The 27,781-nt window shown below is 58.6% G+C and overlaps 1 protein-coding gene and 1 pseudogene across 12 annotated transcripts in view; one reads left to right on the top strand and one right to left on the bottom strand.

Moving 5' to 3' along the window:
• Positions 1-3,369: 3,369 nt before the first annotated feature.
• ARAP1 (ArfGAP with RhoGAP domain, ankyrin repeat and PH domain 1) overlaps positions 3,370-27,781 on the bottom strand; it is a 61,925-nt gene continuing 37,513 nt past the window's right edge. For 5 of the 12 annotated variants that reach the window (XM_044751923.2, XM_070490767.1, XM_044751924.2 and 2 more), the window contains 24 exons: positions 25,318-25,517; positions 23,311-23,396; positions 21,926-22,108; positions 20,660-20,834; positions 19,381-19,515; positions 17,371-17,506; positions 16,995-17,097; positions 15,922-16,117; positions 15,593-15,644; positions 15,321-15,484; positions 14,936-15,148; positions 14,503-14,608; positions 13,928-14,075; positions 13,752-13,838; positions 13,596-13,664; positions 13,158-13,275; positions 11,629-11,742; positions 11,210-11,355; positions 10,635-10,667; positions 6,899-6,981; positions 5,876-5,926; positions 5,643-5,706; positions 4,233-4,382; positions 3,370-3,987 (listed from right to left, as the gene is read on the bottom strand). In XM_044751923.2, coding sequence (XP_044607858.2) covers positions 3,970-3,987; positions 4,233-4,382; positions 5,643-5,706; positions 5,876-5,926; positions 6,899-6,981; positions 10,635-10,667; positions 11,210-11,355; positions 11,629-11,742; positions 13,158-13,275; positions 13,596-13,664; positions 13,752-13,838; positions 13,928-14,075; positions 14,503-14,608; positions 14,936-15,148; positions 15,321-15,484; positions 15,593-15,644; positions 15,922-16,117; positions 16,995-17,097; positions 17,371-17,506; positions 19,381-19,515; positions 20,660-20,834; positions 21,926-22,108; positions 23,311-23,396; positions 25,318-25,517 — 2,830 coding nt within the window. In that variant the 3' untranslated portion in view covers positions 3,370-3,969. Of the gene's footprint in view, positions 3,988-4,232; positions 4,383-5,642; positions 5,707-5,875; positions 5,927-6,151; positions 6,328-6,898; positions 6,982-10,634; positions 10,668-11,209; positions 11,356-11,628; positions 11,743-13,157; positions 13,276-13,595; positions 13,665-13,751; positions 13,839-13,927; positions 14,076-14,502; positions 14,609-14,935; positions 15,149-15,320; positions 15,485-15,592; positions 15,645-15,921; positions 16,118-16,994; positions 17,098-17,370; positions 17,507-19,380; positions 19,516-20,659; positions 20,835-21,925; positions 22,109-23,310; positions 23,397-25,317; positions 25,518-27,781 lie in introns of those variants that run through there. The other 7 variants (XM_044751925.2, XM_070490768.1, XM_070490774.1 and 4 more) reach the window with 3 other exon arrangements.
• LOC123278638 (small ribosomal subunit protein eS12-like) lies at positions 25,986-26,606 on the top strand (annotated as a pseudogene).

The raw sequence follows: 27,781 nt of genomic DNA, 5'->3' as shown, positions 1-27,781 counted from the left end.
GAAAATGGCATAGGAGAGGGGCACGCTAGGGCAGGACCAGAGAACCCTATCCCTGACAGCTCTTCCCTGAGCCAGTCCCTAGCTGGGTGCAAGTGACATGGGCGTGCACGTACACACACGCACACACACACCCCCCCCCAAGTGCACACAGTACAGTCAGATGGAAGTGCAATCCTGAAGAGCTTCCTGAAGGAAGAGTCATATTGGAGAAGAGGTTGGGAGGTTCTTACCAACCAGCTGAACTTATGCCAGCTGTACTTACGTGTCTATGAGACAGACAGACATTGCCCAGATTAGGGTCTGGGTCACTGAGGTCACAGAGCTGACTATGGGAATAGGAACTATTCCTTTTCTGGTGGGGGAAGACCCAAGGAGCCCATTTAACTGGGATGTGATGATATTTAAGAGGCGGGGGGGTAGAGGCAAAGACCCCAACACAAGGCATGGGGGGCAGGCCCCACAATGCCCGTGGGGCACTAAGCTCAAGCCACACCAGGTGCTCACTGCAGGGTCACAGCAGCTGGCCCAGGCTCATGCCCACCCCCCCCACCCCTCCTGGAGTCTCCCTCTCAGCCCACCTGCAGAAACACTGCTGGCCCTCTCAGCTCACCCCTCCCTCAGGTCTCCTGATCAGGAGCCCACCAGAAGGCTCCTCCTTCCCCCACATGCCTTGCACAGCTGCTCCCACTGTCTTCAGTTGAGCTCTGCACACAGTGGACACTGAAGAAAGGCTTGTTGAATGAAAATATATTGGGCCTGGAAAGGACTCTGGATGCCATGATGTCTCCCCAGACCTATCTGGGAAGCGGAATATCAAGGGGCAGTGCTAGGTACTTCACCCTCATTAGCTCATTTAGTCCTCCCGTTAGTAGGTACCAGGAATATCTCCAAAGTACAGAGGAGAACACCCAGGATCCGAGACCTCAGGAACTTAGCCAAAGCCACACAGCTTGTAGATGGGAGTGGTGGCATCTGTCCAGCTGGGATCCAGACTAGTGCTTTTCCAAAACAGCCAGCTGTGGGCAGGGGGCTTGGAAGCCACCAGAGCAGGGGCTAGGAGAGAAGGTCCAGCTCCAGGCCCCCTCCAATCAGCTCAGGAGGAAGCGGGGAGGCAGGGCCCGTCTTCCCCTCCCCCACCCCATCGATTTCCTGTGGAGCCCAAGGGTCTCCTGAGGCCCAGGGGCCCTCCGTGGCTGCTGGACGCCTTGCAGGGAGGCCAGGTTGAGCAGGAAGGAGGCGAAGAGAGAGAGACAGACATCCCACCCCCTCCTCCCAGCCCCCACTCCCAGCCCCTCCCCCACTCTCCCCCCTCAGCCTCCTCTCCATCCGCAACATCCTCATTCCCCAGGCTCTGACTTGCCACAGCCTCCTCTCCAGGGCTCCCTGTGGTCCCTCAGATTAGGCCTGGACTTGGGTTGACCCTCAAAGCCCTGTCCTCCACCCCCAATACTTCGACTCGTCCCCACCATGTGTACCTGCCAAGTTCCAGTCTCCAGGGTCAGCTTGGGGGCACCTCCTCCTCTGGAAGCCCACTCCCTCCCCAAGAGCTGCTCCTCACCCCTCAGCAGGTCCAGCTCTGGGCTCCTCACCCATCCCCCCCACCCCAACCTCAAATAATCTGTGATCAAACGACCAAGGGTACCAAGAGGCCCCATTTCTAGGAATCCTTGTGACACAGACCAGCAGAGCCTCCTGCCCTAATCCAGCCGACACTGTTGTCATTGCTGTAATTCATTAAGGTTGTGCTCTGAAGGCTCCTGTTGGGATGTCATCTCCAATCCCAAGGGAAAGCATTTGAAGGTACCATTAACTCCTGACAGTTCAGATCTCCTTCCCCAGGGGACAAATGGGGCCACTTAGAAGAGAGCAGAGTTGGAACCAGGAAGGGAGTGGAGGAGGGAGTCTCCACAGTGAGGCAGTGAAAATGGACCTCAGCCCTGAATCAGGAGAGCTGTGTGACCCTGAGCAAGTCACCTCCCTTCTCTGGGCTTGGTTTTCTTCCTCTCTAGGAGGAGACAGGGCGTAGAGTACTGGTGCTGACCCATAGTAAAGGTTTGCTCTCTCTTCCTCCTGGCTCCTGTAGCCCAGTTGCCCAAAGCGCATTCCTCCACTGTGCTGCCTTCCAGAATATCACCAGCCTGGGGGGCACAGGCAGGGACAGGTCCCACCCCACACTTCAAAAGAACAAGGCCTGGGCCAGGATGGCCACACCGGGGCCTTCCAGAACCTATTATGAGACCAGCAAAGTTAAGCTGTCTGTGGCTTCCCCCTGGTGGCCCAATGCAGTCACTGCAGCCAGTCCCTGAACAGAGGCAGTAACAATGGGCAGCTTAGAAGGGAGGGAGCTCCAGTCTCACCCATGCTCTCTCTGGGCCTCAGGGCTAGCTGGTCAGTCCAAGGTCAGGTCCAGGGAAGAATTCTAGCCCCTGACCCTTTGGACAAGGGTCTTGTCCTGGCTGCAGGTGCATGGTCAGCCTGGCCTGGAGCAGCCCACCTAGGGCAGGATAACAGTGGGAGACTCAAGGAGCTTAGCTGCAGCCTGTGAAACAGGCCACAGAACCAATTCCAACCTGGCATCTACCCCCCTTCCTGAAACACAGGAACAAGGAACCTGGAGTCCAGGTCCCCAAGACCCCCATCCACACCCAGGCCTCCCCCCTGAGCTGGATCACATGAGTCAGAGGTCACGTGACCCACCCTCCCCCTCCTTTGCCCAGCCCCACTGGCGGAGGCTGAGGCTGAGAGGTCAGCCTGTCTGCCCGCTGGGCCCCTGAAGAGAGGACAGTAATGAGGCTCTAGGCAGAGGCGGGAATGTGGTGTCTGGCACTCTCCCAGGGAGTCCCGAATCCTTCTCGGAACAGCTCATTATCTCCCCAACTTGCCAGGGCTTTCTCTTCTTGGAGGAGATGGCCAGGCAGTGCCCAGTGAGGCCGCCTCTGGAGGGGTGTGCACAGAAGCCAAGGGGAACCTGGGGCCCTTCCTCCTAACTGAATAAAGCTCCTGTGACTCTGACCTTGTGCCTCCAGAAGGGCTGATGAGGGGCTGCCCCGAGTCACTCACATGCCACACCCAGGCCCCGGGTCAGACTGCAGCAGGGAGAGGGGCTCCGTCCAGCTGGGGTCTGTCCTGGCTGGGATCAGGACCAGCATTCCCCACCCTGGCTGCACAGGAGCTCAGTGGAGACGGTGTGGAGCGAGGCCGGAGCTCAGCCTGGGACAGGGGAGAGTGTCTGAATGGCTCAGGCCTGGAGAGAGCAGAGCCCAAGTCCCAGCTTCAGGGCACTAGGCACTCACCACTGGGTCTCCTGACCTCCTGTCCCCTGCTATCCCGGGACACCGAAAATCCCTAACCAGTCGCAGGCCTCAGTACCACAGGATAAAATATACAGATATATTTATATTATCAAAAGGTCCCCAAAGTGGGGAAGGGGCACTGGGTGGCCTGGGCCCCCCCAGTCAGCCCAGACAGAAGAGGGGCTGACGTCCCCCAAGTCCAGTTCTTGGCCCTGTAGAAACCGACCCAAGAGCTCCCTCCCCACTGCAGCTGAGTGTTCCTTTACAGCATCCGCCTTTTGCCGTTCTGGAGTTTGTGGCAGGGGGGTGGGCTCCCTTCCAGCGGGGGCCCAGGGCCTCGAGCCTCTGTGAGGATGACGGTCCTCCAGAGTTCCTGATTAATGCCCATCTCTCCAACCCCTCAAACTCAGGGTAGGTGACCCTGGGGGGGCACAGGCCAGGCCAGGAGGACCGAGCTCCTGAACAGACCAGGTGGGGGGTTCCTCCTCAGGCAGACTCCGCTGCCCCCCATGCCCCAACCAGGGAACCCCGTACTGCAGTCAGGATGTGGGATGTGGGGGTGCGGCTTCCTCATGCGCCTCCTGTGGGCTCACACCAGGTACGCAGGGCATGAGGGTGTCTGAACAGGAAGGCTTCATGGCGGCAGAGTCCCAGAGCCTGGGGCTGGCTCCTGCGCTCAGACGTTTCGGAGGAGCTGTGGGAAGGCACAGAAGCCCAGATTCTATCAGCACTTTGTGAAGGCTCGCAGGGGCCAGGGGCCAGGCAGAGAGGGGGCTCCCGCGAACTGTGTGAACCAAAGGGGCCTGTCAGGACTCCTACTGAAGATGGAGGGATGGGTCATGGGCACTCAGAGAAGCTGAGTAGAGAGGTGAGTCAGGTGGAAAGCCGGCTCCAGCCATGTCCCCAGCCCCTTGCCCATAGGGATGGAGGGCCACTCACAGAAAGGGGGTCCAAAGCAAAGGCAGCCACACTCCGGCGCATTTCGTTCTCATTGCCGCGCAGGGGAATCAGCGATATGCTGCCCAGCCGGACCTCAGGCACCACCCGGGACACGCGTGAGGGCTCCGAGGGCCACACCAGGCCATCGTGCTAGGGAGCAGGGGAGAGGAAGGGCGCTGGGGCCTGGGCTCAGCTTCGACTCGCTCAGACACTCAGCTCTGGGTCCACCCACCCTTTCCAGGAATGTCTCCAGCTCTGATCTGAGGTGACACCCTCAGCTTTGATCCCAGCCGACATGAGAAGCAGCTGCTGTTAGGAGAACATGACTGTATCCCTGGCAAAACACAGCCAGTTATGTTACTTAACAACTCTCATCTCCGGTCCACAAACAGACCGCTTCAAGAATGCAGCACCAAGGAAACAGTCCTGGAGAAACACGTCTGCCTCCTTCCACCAGGAGCCAAGAAAACTACAGGATCCACCCTGTTTCCCTTTAGACCTTGACTACCAGGAAGCTCGGGGCTAAAAGAACTCAGCCCAGGACCCTGGTACAGTTTTGTGTCCCTTCTCCCTAAACAATTCTGAGCTCTCATTTAAAAACCTTTTTTAAAGTCCAACCACCCCTCTGGCCCTGCTCTGGCTCGAAGTCCTCCCCAGCCTGTCCCGCCTGGCCCACTGCAGCAGCCACCGCACAGGCCTCCTCACTGCCAGACTCGGCCCTTCAGTCCATCCTCCTTGGCATGCTGCCCCCAAATGAGCCTTCTCAGACTCAAACCCACACGCCACTCTTTCTTGCTTAAAACCCTCCTTTAAAACTGCCGACTAGGTCAAGTTCAGCTTCCTTGGCACGGCCTTCAAGGCTCCTGGAGATTTTGCTCCTGAGCCCCTTCCAGTGCCAAATTCTGGCACTCCTGGCCTCTCCCTTCACACCCTATTGGACAATCTGTAGTTTTCTTGTCATGCCTTTGCATAAACTATTCCCTCTGCCTAGAAGCTGTCCCCCCACTCCCCTTTCTGTTTGGTCCCCAAAGACAGCTCCCAGGACACCCTCTCCCTGCTGCTGTCCCCACCCTCCCCACCAGCTCCATGAGGCAGGGTCCCTAGCTTCCCTTAGTCACCACAGCACTGACCACCCGGGGATGAACAGGCACTCTGGGTCTGTTTTCCTCTCCACAGGGGAGCGCCCAAGGGCAGGGCCCCGGGCCCACTGTGTATAGCGTGCCTGGCTCAGGGTTGGACCAGAGTGGGCACTAGGAAGGATTTACTGAGTAAACGAGCAAACAAATTTAAAGCAACTCAAAATCTTGAAGTAACTGGTGGCCTGAAGAATAAAGAAGCAAACACAGCTGTTTTCCATGATGGAGCCTCCCGGGATCCCATGCCACCCCACCCCATCCCTGCCCAGGGTACCTGCACAAAGAGGAAGGTGGCAAACCACTCCCGGAGCTCCATCTGCGTCTCACAGCAGAGGTACCTGCAGGGTAGGACACAGGTCTGGATGCTGCCAAGGGCCCAGTTGAGCGGGGTCATCCTGCCCGTCTCCCCCGCCCAGGGTTTCGGGGTGGGGCACAGATCTAGAAAGTAGGGGGACCCAATCAAGGGGGACATGCTACCATCTCTCCTCAGCCTGGGCCCTCGCTCACCACTGCTGCTTCTCGTGTTTCTCTGTCTCGTGCACCACCGTGAAGCCCCAGCTGCAGAGGAGGAGCGGGTGGGATCACTTGACAGCCCACAGAGGCCTCACAGCCCAGGTGCCCAGGACAGAGCCCAGAAGCCCAGGCCAGAGCCAGGGGCAGAGTTCAGAGCCTTCTCATAGGTGCAGCACAACCTGGCCACTGCCTCTTCCCCTCACAGCCCCCACCAGCCTCCCAGGCCCTCGGCTCCCCCGCCCCCAACCCCAGGCCAGCCCAAGTCCCCAAGAGACACAAGAGGCACATCCCCAAGAGGCACAGCCAGGGGGGGCTGGCCCCGTGGCCGAGTGGTTAAGTTCGCGTGCTCCGCTGCAGGCGGCCTAGTGTTTCGTCAGTTCGAATCCTGGGCGCAGACATGGCACTGCTCATCAGACCACGCTGAGGCAGCGTCCCACATGCCACAACTAGAAGAACCCACAACGAAGAATACACAACTATGTACTGGGGGGCTTTGGGGAGAAAAAGGAAAAAATAAAATCTTAAAAAAAAAAAAAAAAAAAAAAGAGGCACAGCCAGGGGATGAGAGGGGAGAGTCAGGAAACCAAGTCTAGTGACTGCAATTATTAACAATAACAGTGGCTATGCATCACTTTTCAACTTTTAAAACACACAACCACGCTTTGAAACAGGTGTACCATTACTTTCCCCATTTGACAGACGTGGAAGGGAGGCACAGAAAGGTCCCAGAGTGAGTCAGGGACAGGATGTCAATCCAGGCCAGTGGTCCTCCAACAGGGACTCGGGGCTCCTTGGTCGGCTTGTTGGGGCACAGACCCCTGGCCCCACCCCAGAACCCACGGTTCAGCAGGTCTGAGCGGCACCTGAGAATCTGGATTTCTAACGTGCTTCCAGGTGACGCTGCTGCTGGTGTGGGGACCACACCCTCAGAAGCCCTGTACTAACCCATCAGGTTCACAGCCCCTCGCTGTGCCTCCCCATGAGTTCTGAGCCCCCACAGGCCCCAGCCCCGCTCACCAGGTGGGCGGCCGGAGTTTCTTCTTCACTCCCAAATAGACTTTGAGACTCCTGATGGGCCACTCCTTCTCCGGCCGGTGACTCTGGGGTGGAGGAGGGCAGAGGGAGAGGGCACTCCAGTTAGGGTGGGCACCAGGGTGGTTCTCCCAACTGGGCACCTCCCTCCTCCCTCTCCCAGCCCCCTTCGCATCCCAGCATGGGGAAGCTCCTCCAGGAAGCCTTCCTGGCAAAGCCCTCCCTGCTCACAATCCTGCCCGACGAAGCCCCCCAGGCCTCTCTCCCTGCAGCAGCATCAGACAGTCAACCCTCAGTCCCCGAGGCAGCCGTTGCAGCGGGGCATCCAGAGGAGTGACTCCCAGTGCCTCCCTGCTGCCCGGCCAACTGGAGAACTGACTTGCAGCCTCGGCTGGACCAGATGTCGGTGGAGGGAGAAGTGTGCACATCACGCTCTGACACAAAACTGCCGAGCAAGTGTGAGCGGAGAGCCTCAGCGGCTGTTTGTGTCTGTTTGTCTCAGGTGACATATTTGTCACCCTTCCCTGCCCCACGGAGGCTCCAGGGTTGACCGTGTGAAAAGAAGGCTTGTAGGTCAGCAGTTACTAGCTCTTTGGTTCCACGAGGGGAAGGCTAATGACTCAAGCTGAAGCAGAACGGCTGTTCGGTAGACCAAAGGAAGAACTTCCCCGTGGTCTAGGTCAGGAAGCGAGAGACTGATGTGCTGGGGAGGGGCGCCAGATCACTGATATGCTCACCTCCGGCCCCGCCTCTGCACATGGGTCTGCGCTTATGGAAAAGAGCAGGCTGGCTCGGAGGCAGGGGGATGGAAGCAATGACCCCCCTGGGAAGAGGCTGGCTGGAGGGTAAGGTAATGAGCCCTCCTCCTGCTCTGAGAGCCACCTGCTCAAAGCCCTGCCCCCACCAGGTACCCCTGGAGCCAGCAGGGGCACTGGGGTGGACGGCAGGGGAGCGGGACTCACTTACAACCGAAACTGGGGGTCAAAGATTGAGCCACTTCTACCCTGTTCCCCACCATCGCTCTCAGCCACCCCCAGGCATGGCTCCTCAGCAGGAAGAAAAAAGGGGACTAGGGCATTGTCAGGGAAGTGGAGAATTTCAGGAACTGGTGGCCTTTCCTGTGAGGTCACAAAAGAAGAGGCTGCCTAAGGATTAGTGGAGACTTCGGTGCTGTCACAGGGGTGTGGTTTAAGAGGAGCTTACTAGGGACCTTTTGCCCTAAACCCCCTAATGACCAAGGCTCTGATGGGGGAGCCCTATATCTCTGACACCTAGCACCTGACCTGACAATGGTCACATGCCCAAGAAGGCCTGGAACAAGCCGGGCTGCAGGCATGGGATGATCAGGGCTGTGTCAGGGAGGGAATTGGGGCCAGGGAAGGGAAATCAGGCTGCAGATATGGGAACAAGGTGTGGGGAGAACACAAGGAAAAACCCACATGCAAGCAGGGAAGAAGCCAGGCTGAGAGCACTGAAGAAATCCAACTGTAGGTTGGAAGAAACCACGTAGAGGGGATGGAAAGACTGAGACAGAGGCTGTAAAAGAAATTAGGCTGCAGGCACAGACGGCACCAGGCTCAGGGCATGACAGAAGAAAGGGTGGAGGGAAAACTGGGCTGCAGGTACAGAAGGAATCAGGCTGAGGGAATGGAAAGCAGGCTGCGGGTATGAGGGGAAGAGAGCTAGAAGCGAGGAGTAAACTGAATCAAGAGTGGAAGGAGCAGGCCTGGGGGTGTGACAGGAATGATGGCTCCAGTCAGAGCGCAGAGAGACCGCAGGAACTGAGCTCAAACCAGGCGGTGGCTCCTCAAGAATCTGGAAAAACAGTCCTCAGGCCTCCGCTTCCCCGGGCCCCAGTATGCATGGCATACGCGCAGCATGTGTATGGCACGTCCAGGGCCGAGACAGGGAGGCTGCGGGGCCTACTAGGGGGCGAGTGGAGAGTCAGTCAGTGTCATCTTCTTTGGTGCCCAAAGACTTATTTCCAATGAAACAGCTCATGTTTCCAGCCTCTCTGAGGGATGAGGTCACTGTCAAAGAAGGAAGTTCAACCCTTGAAGCTCAAAGACCTCTGCTGGAACCAAGATCTTTCTAGAACGTGCCTTTGCCAGGTGCCAATGGGTCTTTAACCACGAGAGACTCCCCAGGACGAGGCTTGGGTGTTCGCATATCCTGAACTGCCAGGGTCTGTCCCAATTTCAAATCTTCTGTCCTGCTGCCTCATAAACCAGCAAACACCAGAATTACCACAGGAGTCAAAACACCCCTCTTCCTGGGGCTTCTGTCAGGCCCGAGGTACCGCAGCCCCTGGGGAGAGCACTGCTCAGGCCGGCCCCGATCAGCCCCTTGCTGCTGAGTCCTTCACTCTTATCCTTCAAGGGGTAAACAGCTGGAGCTCTGATGCTAATCAATCTGGATTTAAGTCAGAGTCTGCCGCCCAGAGATGGCCTTGAGCGAGTCACTTGAAGCCTGCTTTCTGGCCTATGAAACGGGGGTGATGCCCTCCTCACAGGACAGTGGTGAGATTACGTCCCAGTATGTGAAGGGCCCAGCACCAAGCCTGGCTTGACAGACATTAGCTGTCTTTTCCTGATTCGAGCTCTCCTGCCTTCTCCCCTCCATGCCAAGGGATCAGCAGCTGCTTTTCCAACTGCCCCTTGCCCACACTGACAGTCTTGCTCTGCTCCAAGGGGCTAAGCACCCCTAGACAGAGGGGGCCAGGAGCATAACATCCTAGAACCAAGGGGGACTGACTAGAGGGGTGGACAGGCCCAGAAGAAGAATGTGATCACAGAGAGAGGCAAGGGAGAGAAGAGGAGGCATTCCCCACAAGGGTCAGCAGGAGCCCAGGAGGCATTAAGAGAGGTATAATGTGCAAAGAGAAGAAGCCAGGGTCCTGCTCTATCTGCTCTGCTCCCTCCATGGCAGTCAGGCCTGTCTGGAGGTCCTCAGGAGATGCAAGGGGCAGGAAGGCCTAGAGACACGAGTCGGGCAGCTGTGGGAGCTCAGGCGAGTCCCCTGGGCTTGGAAACATGTTTCCGCTGCCTGTCTCTGCAGGGCATCTATGCTCTACGGCCCCTGAAGCACAGTTGGGACCCACAGGGGCACCTCAGGAGGCAGATTCTCAGCTAAACCGGAGCAAGGCCCTTCTCCAGGCAGAAGTATCCCTCTATGGACAGGGGAGCCCCAAGGGAGGAGTGGATGAGCTTCCCTCTCCCAGAGGTGTGCAAACAAGGGCTGGCAACCCACCAGGGAGGTGGAGAAGGCCCTGCTGTCACAGGCGGGGAACAGGCCACAAGCCTCTGTAGTCCCACCCTGGCCTTTTAGGATCAGGGCAGCAGCAAAGACATTTGGATAGCCCTGCAACTCTCTCCAGGGTTGGACAGAGAGTGGCTCCAAGGGTGACAGGAGATGAGTATCAGAGCTCTAACTCAAACCTAGGGGCCTCCGTTACTGGCTCCACAGCCTCCACACTGAGCCCTTTGGAACATTCTAGAGCATCGCACTGATGCGGGACCCTACCTTGGGGAAAGGACTCTGGGACAGGGTTGGGGATGAAGGGCAGGAGCCTAGACCACAAGCCTTAAGGTAGAGGCCCATTGTCAACTGGCAAGGGGCAGGGAGCCATGCCTGGAGATGGCCAGGAGCCCTGCTTGAGCTCCAGGCTCACTTGGCCCCCAGGCGGTGTAAGGCAGCTAGCAGTCGGCCCACAGCTACTCACGGTCTCAGGGACCCCGCTCCATGGCCTCTGGCTCTGTTTGATAGAGGATCAGGGTTACGGAAGAAGGAGGCTCAGGTCCAGAGCTGGGACAGTGTGTGCAGTGGTGCAAGGTAGGATGTGGCATGTGTGTGCAAAAGATGGCGGCGGGGGGTGGTACCAGGATGGAGTCTGGAGTCTGGTGTGGGAGGACACTTGGCATGTGGACAAAGTGGGCATGGAGTGGGCCAGAAAGAGGTACAACTTGTGAAGTGACAAGACATGGATGGGCCACAACTTGGGGCTGTCACCATGTAGACTGTTCTTGTGGGTGCTGTGCCAAGGCACAGCTACAGGTGAGACAACATGTGCCTGATGTGATGGCATCTAGGTAGCAGGGCCTAGTGGGGCTCCAGGGCACAGCAAAGTGGCCAGCCAGGGTCACAGCAGGAAGGACTCCAAGAGTCTACAGCTCTCCCCAAGACCCTGTGATGGGTGTGCTCCCATTGGCAGACCCAGGGGAATGTTTGTGCATGGGTGTCTGAGCACGCTCGGGTGCAGCTGCCCATCGCAGGGCAGGACCCAGCAGGGCCACTTACCCGGATCTCCTTGTAGAGCCGCAGGCAGCTGCTGTTGAGGATGAAGTAGCGATCGTGGAAGCCGCCTGAGGGCAGGCCCAGGCCCAGGAGGCTGCGGTCCTCACGGAACTTCATCATGCCGTGCTTGGTGTCGCCCACATGGCTGGCTGGGGGAGGAGAGGAGGGGGCATGGGCTGCATCAACCCCCTGCCCACAGACAAAGACACCCAGGGTAGGGTCCCGGGATGAAGAAAACTGCCCCAGCCTCCAAAGAGGCCTGCCCACCTGGCGCCCCTGCCTGAGCTGTTCCTGCCTGGTGCCACCAGGTCCCACCCTGGCTCTGGATGGAGGGACCCATGAGCCTGCCCAGCCCTGCAGGCACCACCCACCCAGGTACACCACCCACCCAGGTACACCACCCACCCAGGTACACCACCTACCCAGGTACAACAGCATGGCCTCCATGGACTGGTGCTTCTTCACCACCAGGTAGCTGTCTGTGCCCAGCCCATGTAGGATGGGCAGCACCTTCTCCGCAAAGTGCAAGGGTCGCTCTGGGGAGAGGTCACACCCACTGTCACTAGGGCCATGAGGCCTGCCAGCACTAAGGGCTGGCACACGGACACACATCACCTACATGTCCACCGGCACCGTCCACTCCCACCACCTCCTAGTGCCACGACACATCCCCATGACCACCCCTCCCACACCCGAGCTTCAGGCTTCACACCTCTGTCTGGGACCAAAGCCGCTCCAACCCCACACGTCCAAAACCAGGCCGGCGACCTCCCCTGTGTGTCCCCATCAGGGAGAATAGACCACCCACCAGGCCACTCAAGCCAGAAAGAAACCCTCCTCCCTCTCACCCTCCCTCCACATGTCAAATCTCTCTGCTTCTTTCCGTCTCCATGGCCGCCACCCTGGCCACGTTACCATCTTCTCCTCGGACTAACACGGTGGTCTTCAAAGAGGTCTCCTGTGTGTGCTCTCATTCCCCTCTCCCCCACCTCTCTCCACCCAGCAGCAAGCAGCAATCTTTTCAAAGTCCCAATCACCAACTGGTCAGTAGCCTTGCATCGCTGTCAGGCCCCACGTGGCCACCTCTGCCTCTATCTCCCACCGTGTCCCACAACCCCCTCAGTGCCCTAAATTCAAGCTCCTTGGAAGGCGGTGTCCTGGCCACCACAGGGCCTTTGCCAGCACAGTTTCCACTCCTCTTCACCGAGTAACCCCTACTCTTCCTTCACCTTCCAGCTCTAGGACTCAGAAGCCAGAGACTCTGTTAAAAGCACTGGTGGCCCCATGGTCCTTTCCCTCCCAGCAGTGAACAGCTGTAGTCGTCTGTCTATGGTGTGATAATAGGATTAATATCTCTATGCCATACCAGATTAACCCCCATGAGGGCAGGGACTGTGTGTCTGGCTCTTCAGCCCAGAGCCTGGACTCAACAAATAATAGTAAAACAAATGAACAGGTACACCCTCCCCCTCCACAGCCACGGCCCTTCACCCTAAAATGCCAGTATCACCCCTTCACCACCACAGCCCCTCACAACAGCACCACAACCACTCTTATCCACACCACCACCCACCCCACTTTTCTTGCGTGTCATCACCACCTGCAACCCCCTTCACCACCGACAGTGTCACCTGCAATCCCATTATTAAATTCAGCATCACTACCCCTGCAAGCAACATCACGCTCATTGCACCCGAGAAAGCATCATCATAGCTGACACCAGCTACCTCCTTCACTGTCTCTCCTGCCAGCCACATCACAGCCATCACCTCGACCCCCACGGTGCACCCTCACCACCTCCACTGAGATCACGGCATGACAGCAACATCTACCATCCAAAACCCCCGCCACCACAGTCTCCACACTGCGGGGTGGGGAGGACAGACTGGGGTTGCAGCCCAGACAAGGACAGGGCACACAACACCCTGCACCAATCCCGGCGGTCACCCACCTGTCTCCTCCCTCTCGTTGACCTCGAAGCAGGTCCAATAGTCCTTCTCCCTGATGCCCACATTCCTGCGATCCAAGATCTCCATGGTGAGCTCCTCAGCTGTCATGGAGGCTGGGATCTGCGGTGACCGTGGAGATCAGCTTATCCTATCCCCCACCCCTACTCTGCCACAGCCTTGCTGTGTGGTCCAGGGGCCAAGCCCACCCCTCTCAGGGTCCTCTGGAGTCCTGGGATGCAGGGGGTATCTCTGAGTGGTGGGGGTGTCTCTGATGAGCTGGGTGCGAAGGAAGGGAAGAGACAGGCCTGGCACCAGCCAGAAACAGGTCCCAAACTGGGGTTCCCTTTGGGATGGAAGCCCTGCTCCTCCAGCCATGTGAGCCCGCGCCTGGCCCAGCCTGACTCTTCTGACCCTGTGGCTTCTAGGTCCCTGGCCCCAACCTTGACATGCTGCTCGGTCTCTGCCTTCTTCTCCTCGAGGTACACGGTGCAGATGAAGTCACCGGCATTCTGTGGGGACACAGGGCTCAGCTGGAGGTCTTGGGAGCGGGTGCAGGTGGCTGGCCTGAGCCCCTTGCCCCAGGCCCCATCCTTCACCTGGGTCCCACTGGCAGCACCAGCCACGCGCATCTTCACAATGGCAGTGACCTCCTCCCGCTGCTTCCTCAGCTCCTCCTCATCCACCTGGGAAGGACAGAGGGATAGGGACAGATCGTCACTGCTGCCCGGGAGGCTCAGTCCTGCCCTCCACCGCCCACTGGCCGGGCACGCACACTAAACACCACTACGTAGTGGCTGATGAGGTCCTCCACCACGCGGCCGGCCTTGTAGTCCTGCCCATCAGTCTGGAACAGCGTGGGCCCAAACACAATCGCCAGGTTGTGCGTGTTCATCTGGTTCGTGTCTGAGAAGCACTGGACACTGGACAGGGGAGGACAGAGGCTCTGAGTGGAGTTCAGCCCAGAACTTCCCACCTCACCTTCCCATACCTGACAGGCCCATGACTGGCCCCTGGGTGAGGGCAAGGAAGGTCTTGGTCAGAGTGGACCACTGGTTAAGGGGAAGAGGGGACAGTTTTTCTGGCCATGTCTTGGGTCTTGGGGGAGAAAGAGGGCTGGGAAGCTGGGAGACCTGGCCAAGGTCCCCTGGCCCTGAGCTGAAACCTCCTCTCCTCTCCCACTCTGCAGGAAGTCAGGTGGACACAAAGCATCCAAGGTCAGAGCACACCCTAAGTCTACACTCAGCTCCCAGGCCTCCCTGGTTCCCAGGGCGGGCGGTGGCAGGCCTGGGAGTAGCAGAATCTTCTCCATCCCTTCCCGCAGAGCCTTGTGATAGCACCACTCCTCACCAGTACAGGTGGCTGATGAGGGCCTTCACCGTGGCCCGGTTGACTGGGGGCAGACGTGCCAGGAGCTCTCGGTACCTGGAGACCTTCTCCTCCTCATCCTCAACCTCTGGGTGGGGGGAGATAGGGCAGGTCAGGACCCCTCCTGTAACCACCTCCCCTTCCCACCCCTCTGGCTGCTCGGCCTCTCATCCTAGGTGACAGCATCCCTGCCCCAGTCCAAGTCAAATCCCACCAGGCACTCAACAAGGATAAAGAATTCTCCACCTCCAAGAGACCCTGGCTCTGTACAGAGTGCCAACAGGAATGAGAAGCAGAGGAAGGAGAGGACTGCAGCCTGTCGGCTGGGACACGAGGTGCGTGATGGGAGAGGAGGGAATCCTGAGTTGGGGGGCAGTGGCCTGAGTCTCCAGCTGCGCACGGCTGCAGGACCTACCTGAGGCCTCCAGCCAGTCTAGGCGCTGGGCTCGCGTGAAGAGCCCATCGGGCAGGTCCCGCAGGAAGCGCTTGAGCGCTGAGGAGACGTCGTCCACGTTCTGCTCGCCCTCCTTCAGGCGCACGGAGCGAGCGTCCTGCCGCAGGCTTTCCAGCAGCCGCTGTGTCTTCGACGTCTGCCCGCACTTGCGGTAGATGCCCTCGGAGGTCAGGCCTGGAGGGGGGGTGGGGCTGAGCTGGGGGCAGGGACAATGCCGAGGGGCCTTGCTGGGGGGAGGACGACGCCGGTCAAGGGGACTTGCTACTTTGAAAGGGATCCTGGGAAGGGGGGCAGGAGGTACAAGTCTCTCTTGGGGGGCGGGGCCTGTCCTGGGGGCGGGGCTCACCGCACTGCGTGATGTAGTCCACACAGCGGTACACAATCACCGGGATATCTGAGTCTCCGAGCTGCTGCTCCGACAGCGTGTCCCCTGAGCTGGCCGCTGCTTTCTGAATGGCCCCCAGCCAGCCCGTGAAGTCCAGCCGCCGCTCGCCCTGGATGTACAGCGTCCTGGGCCGGAGACAGTCAGTCACTTGGGGGTTGTCCCTGCCCCACCCCCCCCAGGCCTGTCGGACTGCCACAGACTTCTCAGAGCCCCTCAGGGAGGCCAGGGCTCACCTCCTACGCTCCACCAGCACCAGCACCTGGTTCTCGCTGTCCCCTTGGACGGCTGTGGAGGGGCCAGTCGAGGTGAGGCCCAGGCCCTGTTCATGGTCCCCAACCTGCTCCCTCCTGAGGTTCTCTGGGCACACACACCCCCAGGACCCACCCGCCAATACATGGAGTCACTGAGATGCACCCCAAGGGCAGGAGAGGACATGAGAAGGCAGGCTGGCTCCTTCTGGCCAGGCCAGGGTAGAGTTCAGACTTCCGGGGAGGGGCAGGGGGCCTGGGAGCCCAGGATGGGGTGCCCTGGAGGTTGGGGGCCCAGGTCTGGGTCCACGCACAAAGCTCCTGCAGTTTCCGAAGTTGCAGCGGCTCCTCACAAGGCCCTTCTGGGAAGACAGCACGGAGCTCGGAGCCGGTGAGGGAGAACCAGCCCTCCTGGGCCCGCTGTAGGCTCAAGCCAGCTTTGTAGGGTAGGCGCCCAAGGCGCTCAAAATCCCGGGCCAGCAGATCCTCAGCCAGGGGAGGCACACACGCCTGGTGGGGAGGCCAGGGAGAGGGGAGGCGCCCGGGGAGATGCATCAGCCAACAGCACTGCCTACCCAGGACACCCCAGCTCTTTAGCTCGTGGGCACATGCCCATTTCCCACCCAGCTCCTCCTCTATCTTCCCCAGGGCAGAACCCAGCATGATGAACAAACTGGGCATCATGCCCCACTTCATACCCACTCAGACGTGCCGTTCTCTGAAAACCTACCCAGACACCATCAAGGATGTCCCTTCTCTGGGGCCCCATGGTGCACAAGCATTCTTGCCCTCTGTTGTAGCACCGATACATTGTTGGTGCTGTCTAGACCCCATCTGTTCCCCCACCAGCATGGGAGCCACTGAAGAGCCAGGATCCAGACTGGTTCCTGTGGGTCCTCAGGGCTCTGAGGCCTGACCATCAGGAGGTTCACAGACAACTGATCAATGAACAAACAAATAAGAGTCACAGGCCCTCACAACACAGGGGACCCCAGAGGGCACCTGGCTCTAGTCCCCAGGGCAGAGCTCTCCTGCAGTCTCCCTGCCTCCTTCCTCCAGGACAAGGAGGTCACTCCCCCTGGAGCTAGCACTGTCCATCCTATGATGGCTCTGACCGTCATTCATTATTAAACATGTATTGAGCACCCACAGAGTGCAAGGCCCACGGCCCTTCCTCCACACAGTTGAGATAGGTCTCCTGACCTCCCCCACAGGGGCTGCAGATTATGTCAGGCTGTTGGCCCAACAAGTTTGCCCTGTGTCTGCTGCCCTCCATCCAGCCCCTGCTCCATGAGGTGGAGGAGCTGGGATACATGGGATTGGCCAGGAGGTCCTACCCTGGGCCCTGTCAGACTCTCCCCACATCCGCCCACTGACCCAGGCCCACCTTAGCAATGCACTTGACCCACTCATGAGCCAGTTCCGCACTCTCCAGCCCAAACAGGTACAGCCGCTCTCCCTCTGTGTACACCTCAAAGGTGTGCTCAAAGCTGTAGATACATAGGCCAGGGTTCAGGCCCACCCCAGCCCGCCTTGGCCCACCCCCACACCACCTTGTGACTGCCCTTCACCTGCCCCACTATGAGGTGGTGCAAAAGCCTAGGCTGGGGCCTCAGGAAACCTGGTTCAGCCCTAGTACAGCCAGGTTTGCTGTGTGATCCTGGGGAGGGCCTGCCCCTCTCTGGGCCTGTTTCCCTGTCTCCCCAGTGAGGGGTTGGACCTTATAGCAATAACAATCTGTGTTTCTGCCCAGGGGCACTCACCCGTGGGTGTCGGGAGGGGGCACTGCCAGGCACACAATCTCGCTGGCCCGAATCTCCCCATTGGGGGTCACTGCCCGCTCATTCTCATAGTAGCTCAGGACCCCGTCGCTAAGGACACACCAGCGTCGGCTAAACTCTGGGGAGAAGTTGGGCAGGGGAGCCATGAGGGAACGCCCCACCCTCACCTGAATACCACTGCTACATCCTCCCCAGGCCCCCTCCCAGATGACCAGTGTTGTCTTCATTGTAGCTCACAAGCTTCCCCCAAACCCATCCTCCTCCCGGCAGTCCCACCATCCCAGCCCGGACCACACTCTCCCCTGGGCCACTGCAGCGGCCTCTTCATTGGTCTCCCAGCCTTGCTTCTTCCAAGATTCAAACGTGATTTAGCTAAAATCAGACTCTGTCCTTTCTCTGCTCAAAATCGTCCCATGCCCCCCTTTTCCTCAGGACAAAATCTGTGCCCCTCTCAGCCTGGCATTCAAGGCCCTGCCAGATCTGCCCCTGCCCACCTCTCCAGCCACGTCTCCAACCACACGCCCCACACCCCCTGCTTTTGCTCACTCCGTCCCCTCCTCCACGCCCTCCATCCATCCAGGCCAGCCCAAATGCCCCCTTGTACTCTCCCCTCCTTTGCCAGCAGCTCCTATCACTCTATACTCTGCCTCCTCCTATAATGGCTCTGAGGAGATGACAAGATCCCCTAAAGAAGCAGAAATGGGAATCTGGACCAGGAAAGGTGGGAGGAAGAAGAGAATGTCAAGGCCATGCAGCCTTGCATAGTTCACAGCACTGAGCTTTACAATGGCTCAGAGCTTCCTGGAACCCAGGGCAAGAAGGATGACTCAGGCAGTTACATAAATGACATTGTCAGGCATAGGGAGGGGGACCAGACAGGGCCCCAGGGGCACTGAGGTGGTGAACATCACACAGTTCCAAAGAAATCTCTCTGGGAGCTGGAGGGCTTCCTCCAGGAGTGCTGAGGAATGCATGAGCAATGGCCTTAACAGTGTTCCCCTAGCAGACACTGTCTCTCGTCCCGTCTATGAGGACAGGACGTTTGCCCTTTTGAGGGCAATGAGTCCTGGAGCCTGCCCCCGAGGCTGGGTTCCCTCCAGGAGCGCCAGCCCTGCCTCAGTCACTTCACCCTGCAGACATCTGCCAAGTGCCCACTGGGTGGACGGGACTGTTCTAGGTACTGGGGGCTACGGTGGTGACCAGGAGGGGCTCATATTCCAATGGGGTGCAGAGAATCAACAGATATACCTATAAATAGACAAATTACTGTCCGATCCATGGTGTGAAAGTAGTGTAAAAGTAGAGTAAACAGGGTGTGCTATTTTGGATAAAGTGTTCGGGGCTGAAGTCTCTGAGTGATATTTAAACAGAGATCTGACTGAAGTGAGGAACTGATCATGCAAATACGTGGGAAAAAGCACTTTGGGGACAGGGAACAGAAGGGCAAAGGCCCTGGTGGGAGTAAACATGTGTGTCTGAGGAGTAACACGGAGGCCAGTAAAGCTGGAGCAGAGTGAGGGACAGGAGAGGGGTTGGCGAGGTGATGGAGTGGGCAGCTGATGTGCAGGTCCTTGTGGGATGTGCTAAGGACTGTGGATTTGCTTCAGAGTGGGGAGCAAATGGAAGGCTGAGATGAGAGAGGGTCGGAGCTTTCAGCTTACTCCTCCAACTTCCTACCACCCGCAGGCTCCAGGTACCAGACGCCCAGCACAGGGCCCACCCCAGGAGGGGCTCAACAAAAGCTTCTTCAGTCTACAGGAAACCCTGGCAGTGAATTCCTCTACAGTGCTGTGCCCTACTCCCACCCTAATCAGCCCATTTATTAAGCACCTACTGTGTACCAGAGACGACCTCCAGGAAGCCCTTCAGGGTGACTCTGCCAGAGTGCATTTGACACCATCATGGGTCCACCAGCCTCACCAGCCCTGGCTTCCCTGCCCTGCCACCAAGCCAGAATGCCACGGCCAGGGCAGGGTCTGGCCCGGCACCCACCTTCACGGGTACGGCGGTCCTGCAGCGGCTTGCCGGCTGAAGCAGTCTTGTAGAGGAAGCCACTGTGGCTCACAGTTGGCAGGACAACTGAGTAGTGCTTTTCCAAGGGCTTCATCGAATCTAGCCGAGGTACCTCTTTTGGGAAGGCGGAAAGAATGGTCATGCTCACCATCCAAGGATGTCCCCCCTCACCCCGACTTGGGCTGGGCATCTAAGCTTTCATTCAAGTCACCAGCTCCCTAGACTAGCAGCGTCTCACTGCCACATCCAGAGTTTCCCCTAACCCACTCTGCCCTCTCCCAAGGCCCAGCTCCAGTGCCTCCCCTTCCAGGAAGCCCCCCTGATTCCCCAGCCCAGCCTACACACTCTCCCTGTTGAAGCATAGGGCCAGTACACTAGAATGACGAGGGCCTTGGGTAAACTCACTAACAATCCCCAGGGGGAGGTTCGTCCCAGAAGATGCAAAGCTCAGGAAGCAGCCTGGTTCCAGCCCTTCTCCCAGCGGTCCCAAAGCCCAAGCCAGCTGGGTGGTCTCCTGTGCCTCCCTGGACACCTGGGCTCTATCCAGCCCAGCACTCCCCACCCACCCGTGGCCCCGAGCCCAGAGCCCTGGCCGCAGAGCTCCACCCTCAGTCCTGGGATGTGGCCTCAGAGGCCAGCCCCGGTCCGTGACCAGCAGCACTCACCCCACCATGCCCTCCTTACCCACCCCCAGAGTGGGAGCCAAATGGGACCCAACCCCAGTCTGTGGCAGAGCCCCACCCAGACAGCAGCGGACAGGGCTGCCACGGTGGGTCACCCGCACATGGAGACATGCAACACGACACCCACACAGCAACACAGCACACTCTGCACAAACACAAACCCCAAAGCCGTCAACACCCCCAGGTGCAAGGAAACAGAGACCCACAGCAGCTCAGGGATGCAGAGACACTGGTACACAGACGCCTCTCTGAGGGCCCACACTGCAGGTCAGAGAGGGACCCACAAATACACAGAGAGAGATGCAGAGACACGAAGGGACACATGTATGGAGGAGCAGCCGATGCACAAATGTACACTGACATGCAAACCCAAACATACCCCAAACCACACACACACTGCTGCACCAGGGCCCCCCAAGGAGCTGCAATTACAGCTCAAATGGTATGTAAATCACACCTCCCAGGGTGACCCACAGACCCCTGTAGACCCCCACCCAGCATCCCCTGCAAAGGGCCCAACCCTGGCAGCAGGGAGGCCCCACCCCTCGAGGCAGACAGTCCCACCGGCTGCTCACCCATGGTCCTGTTGTTCCGAAGGAATTCCATCTGCAGTGTCTGCCCCGCCTGCTCAGCAAGAGCCAGGGGCGTGGGGGCCTCTGGGTCCCCTGAGAAGCAGCTGACCCCAGCCCCGCAGCCCAGGAGCGCCTGGGTCTCAGCCAGGTCCGTGGTAGTGACTGCAGCACACAGGGCCTGGGAGGAGGAAGGGGAGGGTCAGCCCAAGCCAGAGTGAGGGGCCAATGGGAAAGGCGGCATGGAGGCGGAGAGGGAGCACGAGGAAGGAGTCACCCAGGGCTGGGGACCCATCCTCAGGGTGAAAGAGATGGAGGAAGAAAGAGAGGGGAGGAGGAGGAAGAGAAAGGCCAAGCGTGGAGGGTGGGCAGGGGCTGCCCTGCAGAGGCTGGGGGTCCCAGCGGCCTAGGTCTCACCCCTGTGGCAGCCCCAGGACCCTGTCAGCGCCAAGCCTGTTCTCTAGAGCCTCTTTGGCTCCCTCTGCCTTGTGGAAGGGCAGAGGGGGTGCTTTGTAGCTAATTCCTCCCACATTTGAATTCCTCACTGCCTGCCCAGTCCTCCCAACCAATGGGAGCTGCCGCCCCTCCTGGCTGGCGGGCTAGACTGGGCTGGGCCGGGGGCTGGACGCCTGGGTTCCTGGGAGGTGGAGGCCTAGCTCCCGCTGGGCTTCTAGCTAGACTGAGCCGGCCTGGGTGGGGCTGCTTGGGGGAGGGGCTGAAGGCTGAACAGAGGTCACAAGTGGCATCCCCCTGCCTCGGAGCAGGCTACCTCCTACTCAGGGTGAGCCAGACCAGGGCCCAGGGCTTGGCTCCCAGCCTGTTGGGGCCTGGGGCCCACATGGGGCCTCATCTTGAGTAGGGTGTGGAAGGGAGTGGGTCGGAGCAGCCAGCTGTTTTTCATGAGCCTGACAGGAAATAGCATCCCCATCAAGTTCACTCCTTTTGGCAGGATTCAGAAGGAGCAGGATGGGGTGCGGGAGACAGAGGAATCAGGAGTGGGGGAGGCAGACAGATGCTGGAGACATGGCCTTGGCCCAAGGGTCAGACCTGGCTCCTTCTTGCTTTGCCCCAACTCTCCCTGTGGCTTAGGCAGGGCCCTTCCGCCCTCTGGGCCTCAGTTTCCCCATATGCCAGCTCATCACTCTGAACTGGTGGAAAAGATGGGCTGAGAGGAATGAGAGGACGGGAAGAAAGGGGGTGGTCTCAAGGGGCCATGACAGTGTAGGGAAAAGCAGGTAGTCTCAAGGGGCCCCAGAGGCCCAGTGCCCTGACCTTGTCCAGCTCCTCCTGGTTGCCAAACAGTGGGTGGTAGCGGCGGTACTTGCCCTCGCGGTATTTGGCCTCCAGGTGGCGCCGCCGGGCGCTAGGGCTGCTGCTGGGCTGCAGGGCCTCACTTGGGGGAACGTTGGCTGCCCAGAAGCGGTTCCCAGTGCCATTGCCCAGCTGTAAGAAGAGCTGAGGGTGTGGGCAAGAGGTTAGAGGGGCAGCCTACGGCCAGGGGCCAGTGCCCGGCACATCTTGGTTTTACGGTTGTCAGTGAGGGGCTGGGAGAGCCAGGCCACCAGCCCACTTTCCCATCAGGGAAGCTGAGCGCAGCCCGGCCTGCTGGTGGCTGTGGGTGCTCCCCAACAGCCCCAGGCCAGAGCCAGCAGGCAGTCTGTGATGGGACAAGAGGCAGGCAGTCTGACAGGTGGATGCCCCATGGCAGGCGCCTGGTTGGGGGCCTTGCTGTTTGCCACCCAGTCCCACATCTGGAACTCTGCGTTCCTGAGGCTATCACAGCTTGGTGGGGAGGGCCCACCCTGTCAGTCAGTGGGATTTGGGAAACATCTCCCATCCTTGACATGCCTCTCTGGGCTCAGGGGAAGAGGAGTGGGTGCAGATTCTGGGGGTCCCAGGGGTCCAGTATTCAGGGGCCTAGTTTATTCATTCTTTCATTCTGCTGATCATTCGTTCCACAGCCACTTCCTGGGTGTCCCCACTGGCCTCTTTGTCAGGTCCTGTGTGGGGTGCTGGGGTCACAGCAGAGAACAAAGCAGAAATAGCCCTTGCCACCACTGACTGACTCTGTGACTTTGGGCAAGTCATTTTCTCTCCCTGGGCCTCAAAGTTCTCTTCTGTAAACTGGGGATTCAAACCCTAACTCACAGGGAACATGACACCCAAACTGCTCTGGAGGCTGCAACTTGTCTGAGGCTGTCAGGAAGGCCCTGTGTGGTCGGGCCCTGGGTCCAGCCTGACGTACCTTCTCCCCTGTAATTACCACACGTGGGAGTACCTGGGAACCCCAAGTACACAGGCACAAATGTACATATATGAGTGTGCCCCCAAACGTACATGCTCCTACACACTGGCACATAGGAGTACAGATAAAATGAAGCAAGGGTTTGCAGGACACACAGTCTCTGTTGTACATTCTTTTTTTTTTTTTTTTACAACCCTTTAAAACTGTAAAAACATTCTTAGCTCACTGGCCAGTTTGCTGACTTTGTCAAAAATCAACTTTTCCCAAATCCCGAACCACCAGATGATCCCAAAGGTCTCCTCTAGCTCCAGGATGCTGGGGTTGGGGAGATGGGGGAGACGGGGCTGGGAGACCCAGGCAGTGGCTGAGCGGGGCAGACTCCAAATGTAGGTGGCAAGCAGGGGCCTCCCACCTCAATGAGTGTTTCCGTCCACACCTTCCTGTCCATCTTCAAGCTTCGCACCTTGGAGATGCCAGCACCCAGGCCACGGTGCTCCCCTGGAGACAGGGCCAGATTCAGGGTCATCGAGGCCCTCTCCTTCACAGGAGCGCTCACTCCCCCACCCACCCAGTGCCCATTCAGGGACAGACGGAGAAGCCACGGGCAGAACCCAGGGGCTAGGCCTGCAGCTCCACCACCCGCACAGCTCCGGAATCCAGCCACACAGCTCTGCTCCCCACACCACAAGACTGAACCCTGAAATTGTCACCTGGGCTCCTGCAGGAGCCCCTAGCTGGATCCCTATAACCATGTTTGGCCTCCTGCAGGCCACTCTCCACATAAGCCCAGCCAGAAGGGTCTCTTTAAAATGCAAATCCCCTTCAAATCCCTGCATAAGACCCTCCAGTGGATCCCCAGAATCAGATCTAAAGTCCTTACCCACTTCCCCTGCGATCTCATCTCAAACCCCTCTCTCCTCCACTCTCTTCTAACTGTCCATGCTCATTCCTGCCTCAGGGCCTTTGCGCTCACTGTTGTTTCTGCCTGGACTCTCTTCCTCCATCTCCCCAGGGCTGCTCCCTCCTGTCATTCAGCTCTCAGCGGACATGTCACCTTCTCCAAGAAGGCTTCCCAGACAAACAACACATTTCTGCCTCGCACCTGTTGTTAGCCAATACCTCTATGGGTTCCCTTGGTTCATGTATGTAGTTTCTGCCTCTCCCCACCAGAATGGAAGCGGCAGGAGAGCAGGAACCTTGACTACCTGTTAGTTAGAGTCTAGCCTCAGTACCTAGAACAAAGCCTGGCACTTAACAAATCTCTGTTGAATGAAAGGAGAGACGGGGGTTGGGGCTGGAAGGAATGCAGCCTTGCTCAGCCACAGGTTCCACAAAGGACCCCTGGAGCAGGGAGGGAGCTGGGGGCACTAGGAGTGCCTGGCTCTGCCTGGCCCTAGTCTTGGCCCCACGTCCCTCTGCAGCCTCCTATGGAGTCCCTCGTCCACTCCAGTCACCCTCACCCCTCCACGAACTGATGCCTCCCTAATCTGGTCTCCACTCAAGCCTTCGCTTTCCTGCACCCAGACCTCACAGCCCAAGGTCTCCTGGACATTTGCCCTGAACATCTCACAGGCTTCAGGGTTTTTCACAGAGCTCAGCAACTTCCCCAGAACGGTTCCTCCCCCTGGGTCTCCACCTCTAGCCGCCCAAAGCTGCCACCTGGGCATTGTCAGCTCCCCTGGGGACCCAATCCCTAGCAGCTAGCACAGCATCTGGTGCATCACAGACCCTCAACAAATGCTGGTTGAATAGATGAATGAATCTTGGGCTCTGCCCTCTTTCTTTCTCATCCTCCTCGTATGATCTGTCTTTGGGACTTGTATGCCGTACATCCTGAATATCTCTCGAATGATCTCCATCACTGCCCCAGACCAGGCTGCCTCCTCTCTCTCAGGGATCCCGCAGCAGCCTCCTCACTGGTCTCTTGTCTCACTTCCTCCAACTTAGCTTCCACCCACCAGCCAGAGTCTGACGCACAAATGTGGCCATGTCCCTCCCACCCCTCTCTGGAGGGAACACCAGCTGCTCCCTCTGCAGGCAAAGCCCTGCCTGGCCTGGCCCCTGCCATCCCCTCCTGCCTCACCTCCTTCTGCTCTGCTGATGTGACAGGGGTGCTGAAACCCAAGAGGCCTGGGCTCAAATCCAGACTCATTTACTTGCCAGGTGACCCTGAATGAGCCATTTTGCCTCTCTGTGCCTCAATGTCCCCACCCATGATGTGAGAAGTGGAATCCCTGCCTTGCGATGTGAGGGCTGCAGGTTAGTCATGGTGGGAAAGGCTCGGCGCACAGGTGCAACATCATAAACAGTGATCTCTGACTACTGTCCTCGCTCTGGCCCCTCCCGCCAGACAAGCCACCTGCCATCCCAGCCCTCCAGCCCTGTCCTGCCTCAGCTTGGTGCCCCACTTGACACACACCTGCACAGCGCTTGCAGATGACGACACAGAGGTTGATGGAGGCCCAGTCAGGCTGGGGAGCCCCACAGTCGGCACAGAACCTGTTGGGGGCCACAGCCCAGATGCGCTCGGCCACCTCCGAGGTAGACAGGGCCTCGGCAATGGCTCCCTGCATGGCCTCCAGCCACTGCTCCTTCTCCAGCTCCGATTCGGCCGAGAAGCTGGGGACACAGGAGTTGGGGGGGCTGCTCAGAGGGATCTGGGGACAGCATGAGGGGCACAGCATGAAGTGGGGAGAAGAAGATATTGAGAGTTCCTAGTCAGAAGAGGGAGGCATCCTGGGTCTGGGGGGGGGGGGGGGCGGCGTGGACAAAGGCAAGGACACCACAAACCAGACAGGCACATGGGGGCTAGAGCCCAGAGGGGGCTCCGCTCCCCCAGGGAGTAGAAAAGGCTACTGGGAAGAAATGATGCCTGAGCTAAGATTTGACAGATGAGAAGGGCTTAGCCAGGTGAAGAGGTAGAAGGGCATTCTTGACAGAGAGAACAGCATGCGCAGAGGGGCAGGGTGGCACACAGGGCATTCCAGGACCTGCAGGCAGGATGGGCAGACTGGCAGAGAGGAGGCTGGGAGACAGACAGGCACAAGCCTGTGCCAGGCAGAGGGTCAAAGTGCACCCAGAGGACAATGCAGAAGCAATAGAGGGTTTCAGTGGGGAGGAGGGGAGGGTACAGAGATATCTCCCCCTCTGGCTTTTTCTTTTCCTGCTGCCACCGAGTCGCATGTGTGCATTTAGGATTTGGCTCCACCCATAACCCACCGCCATGGCCCAGGAAAGCACTGCTGCTGCAGAGGTAATGGACGTTAGTACTACTTCCCGAGAGGTGCTGGACACCAGCCTCGTCCACGAAGGCCTAGCACGTGGAAGCTGCTAAGCTGCCAAGGCCTTGGCCAAGCGCCAAGCCCATGTCTGTGTCCTGAATCCAATGCATGAGCCTGTGTCTGCCGGGCTGGTGGAGGCCCCTGGCGCTGAACACCAGCTCAACCTAATTAAGGCTGATGACAACCAGAAACTAGGGGAACGGATGGGCCTCTGTAAAAGTGACAGAGAAGGAAGACTCGGAAAGTGGCTGGTTGCGGTTGTGTGGTGGTTAAGGATGACAGCAAAGAATCTCAGGCCAAGGATGTCATTGACGAGTACTCCAAAGGCAAGGAATGAACAAATAAAAACTTGGCTTTCAACAAAAAGAACAAAAAAGACCCCTCTGGTAGGCAGACAGGCAGCCGAAGGGTGAGGATGCGGGCGCCAGGCCAGAGGGCCCACAGGCCGAGGGCAAAATGGTGAGGGGCAGATGGGAGGGACCTGAGGAGGAGAGAGTGATGCAGGCAAGACAGGGGTGGTGAGGAGTTTGCACAGGGGTGAAGAGGAGAGGCAGGGGTGCCCAGGGAGGAGATAGGGGGCCCGGGAGGAACCGTGAGTTGAGGCGGAAGAGGGGAGATGTCCACAAAGTTGTTAGACATGCAGGTCTAGAGCTCAGGAGAAAGACCCTGCTGGAGACAGAGATCTGAGCTAAGGGCAAAGGAGATGAGGACGGAGGCATGAGGATGCAAGCGTCCGCCAAGCAGTTACCACGTACTGTGTCGGATAACAGCTTTACAAAGACTGCCTCATCCTGTTCATAGAGGAGAAAACAGGCGCAGAGAGGCCAAGTGATTCGCCCGGGTCACACGGTGACCCAGCGGTAGACTCAGGATGTTATGGAGACTGAATTGTGTTCCCCTAGAATTCACAGGTTGAAGCCCTGACCCCCAGTGTGACTGCATCTGGAGATAGCGCCTAGGGTGATAATTCAGGCTAAATTATGTCCTAAGAGTGGGGCTCTACTCCGACAAGACTCGTTTCTTTATAAAAAGAGGAAGGGACACAAGGCTCTCTCCACGTGTGCACAGAGGAAAGGCACTGTGAGGACACGGAGAGGAGGTGGCCGTCGACAAGCCAGGAAGAAAGGCCTCACCAGAAACTAACCCTGGTGTCACCTTGACCTTGGACTTCCTGCCTCCAGAACTGTGAGAAAATAAACTTCTGTTGTTTAAAGCCCCCGCCTGTGGTATTCTGTCATGGCAGCTGAGCGGACTAATATATAGGATTTGAACCCAGGCCCAGCACAGTGCCTCGGAGGTGGCGGCTGAAGGTGCGGGAGTGGGAAAGCCTCCCCAGGGAGAGGACAGAGGGCAGAGACAGACCATTGAGGGATGGCTGAGGTCAGAGGAAATCAAGATGGTAGAGTCTTGGAGGCGCACCCAGGACAGGCCCCACGAGACAAGGAGTGAAGAGCATCCTTTGATCTCGAACAAGTATTAATGACAGATGAGCACTTTCGAGGGAGCAGGGCAGGCTGGAGGGGACAGCAGGGTGAGTGGCCGTTGCAGAAAACCGGTATGGGCAACTCTGAGAGCAGTGTGGTGGGGAAGCAGGGACGGTGA

This window comes from Equus asinus, chromosome 20 (genome assembly GCF_041296235.1).
Source record: "Equus asinus isolate D_3611 breed Donkey chromosome 20, EquAss-T2T_v2, whole genome shotgun sequence".
In the NCBI taxonomy this organism is placed as follows: Eukaryota; Metazoa; Chordata; class Mammalia; order Perissodactyla; family Equidae; genus Equus; species Equus asinus.
Note: the sequence above shows the minus strand (reverse complement) of the source record. Positions and strands in the feature narration are given on the sequence as shown.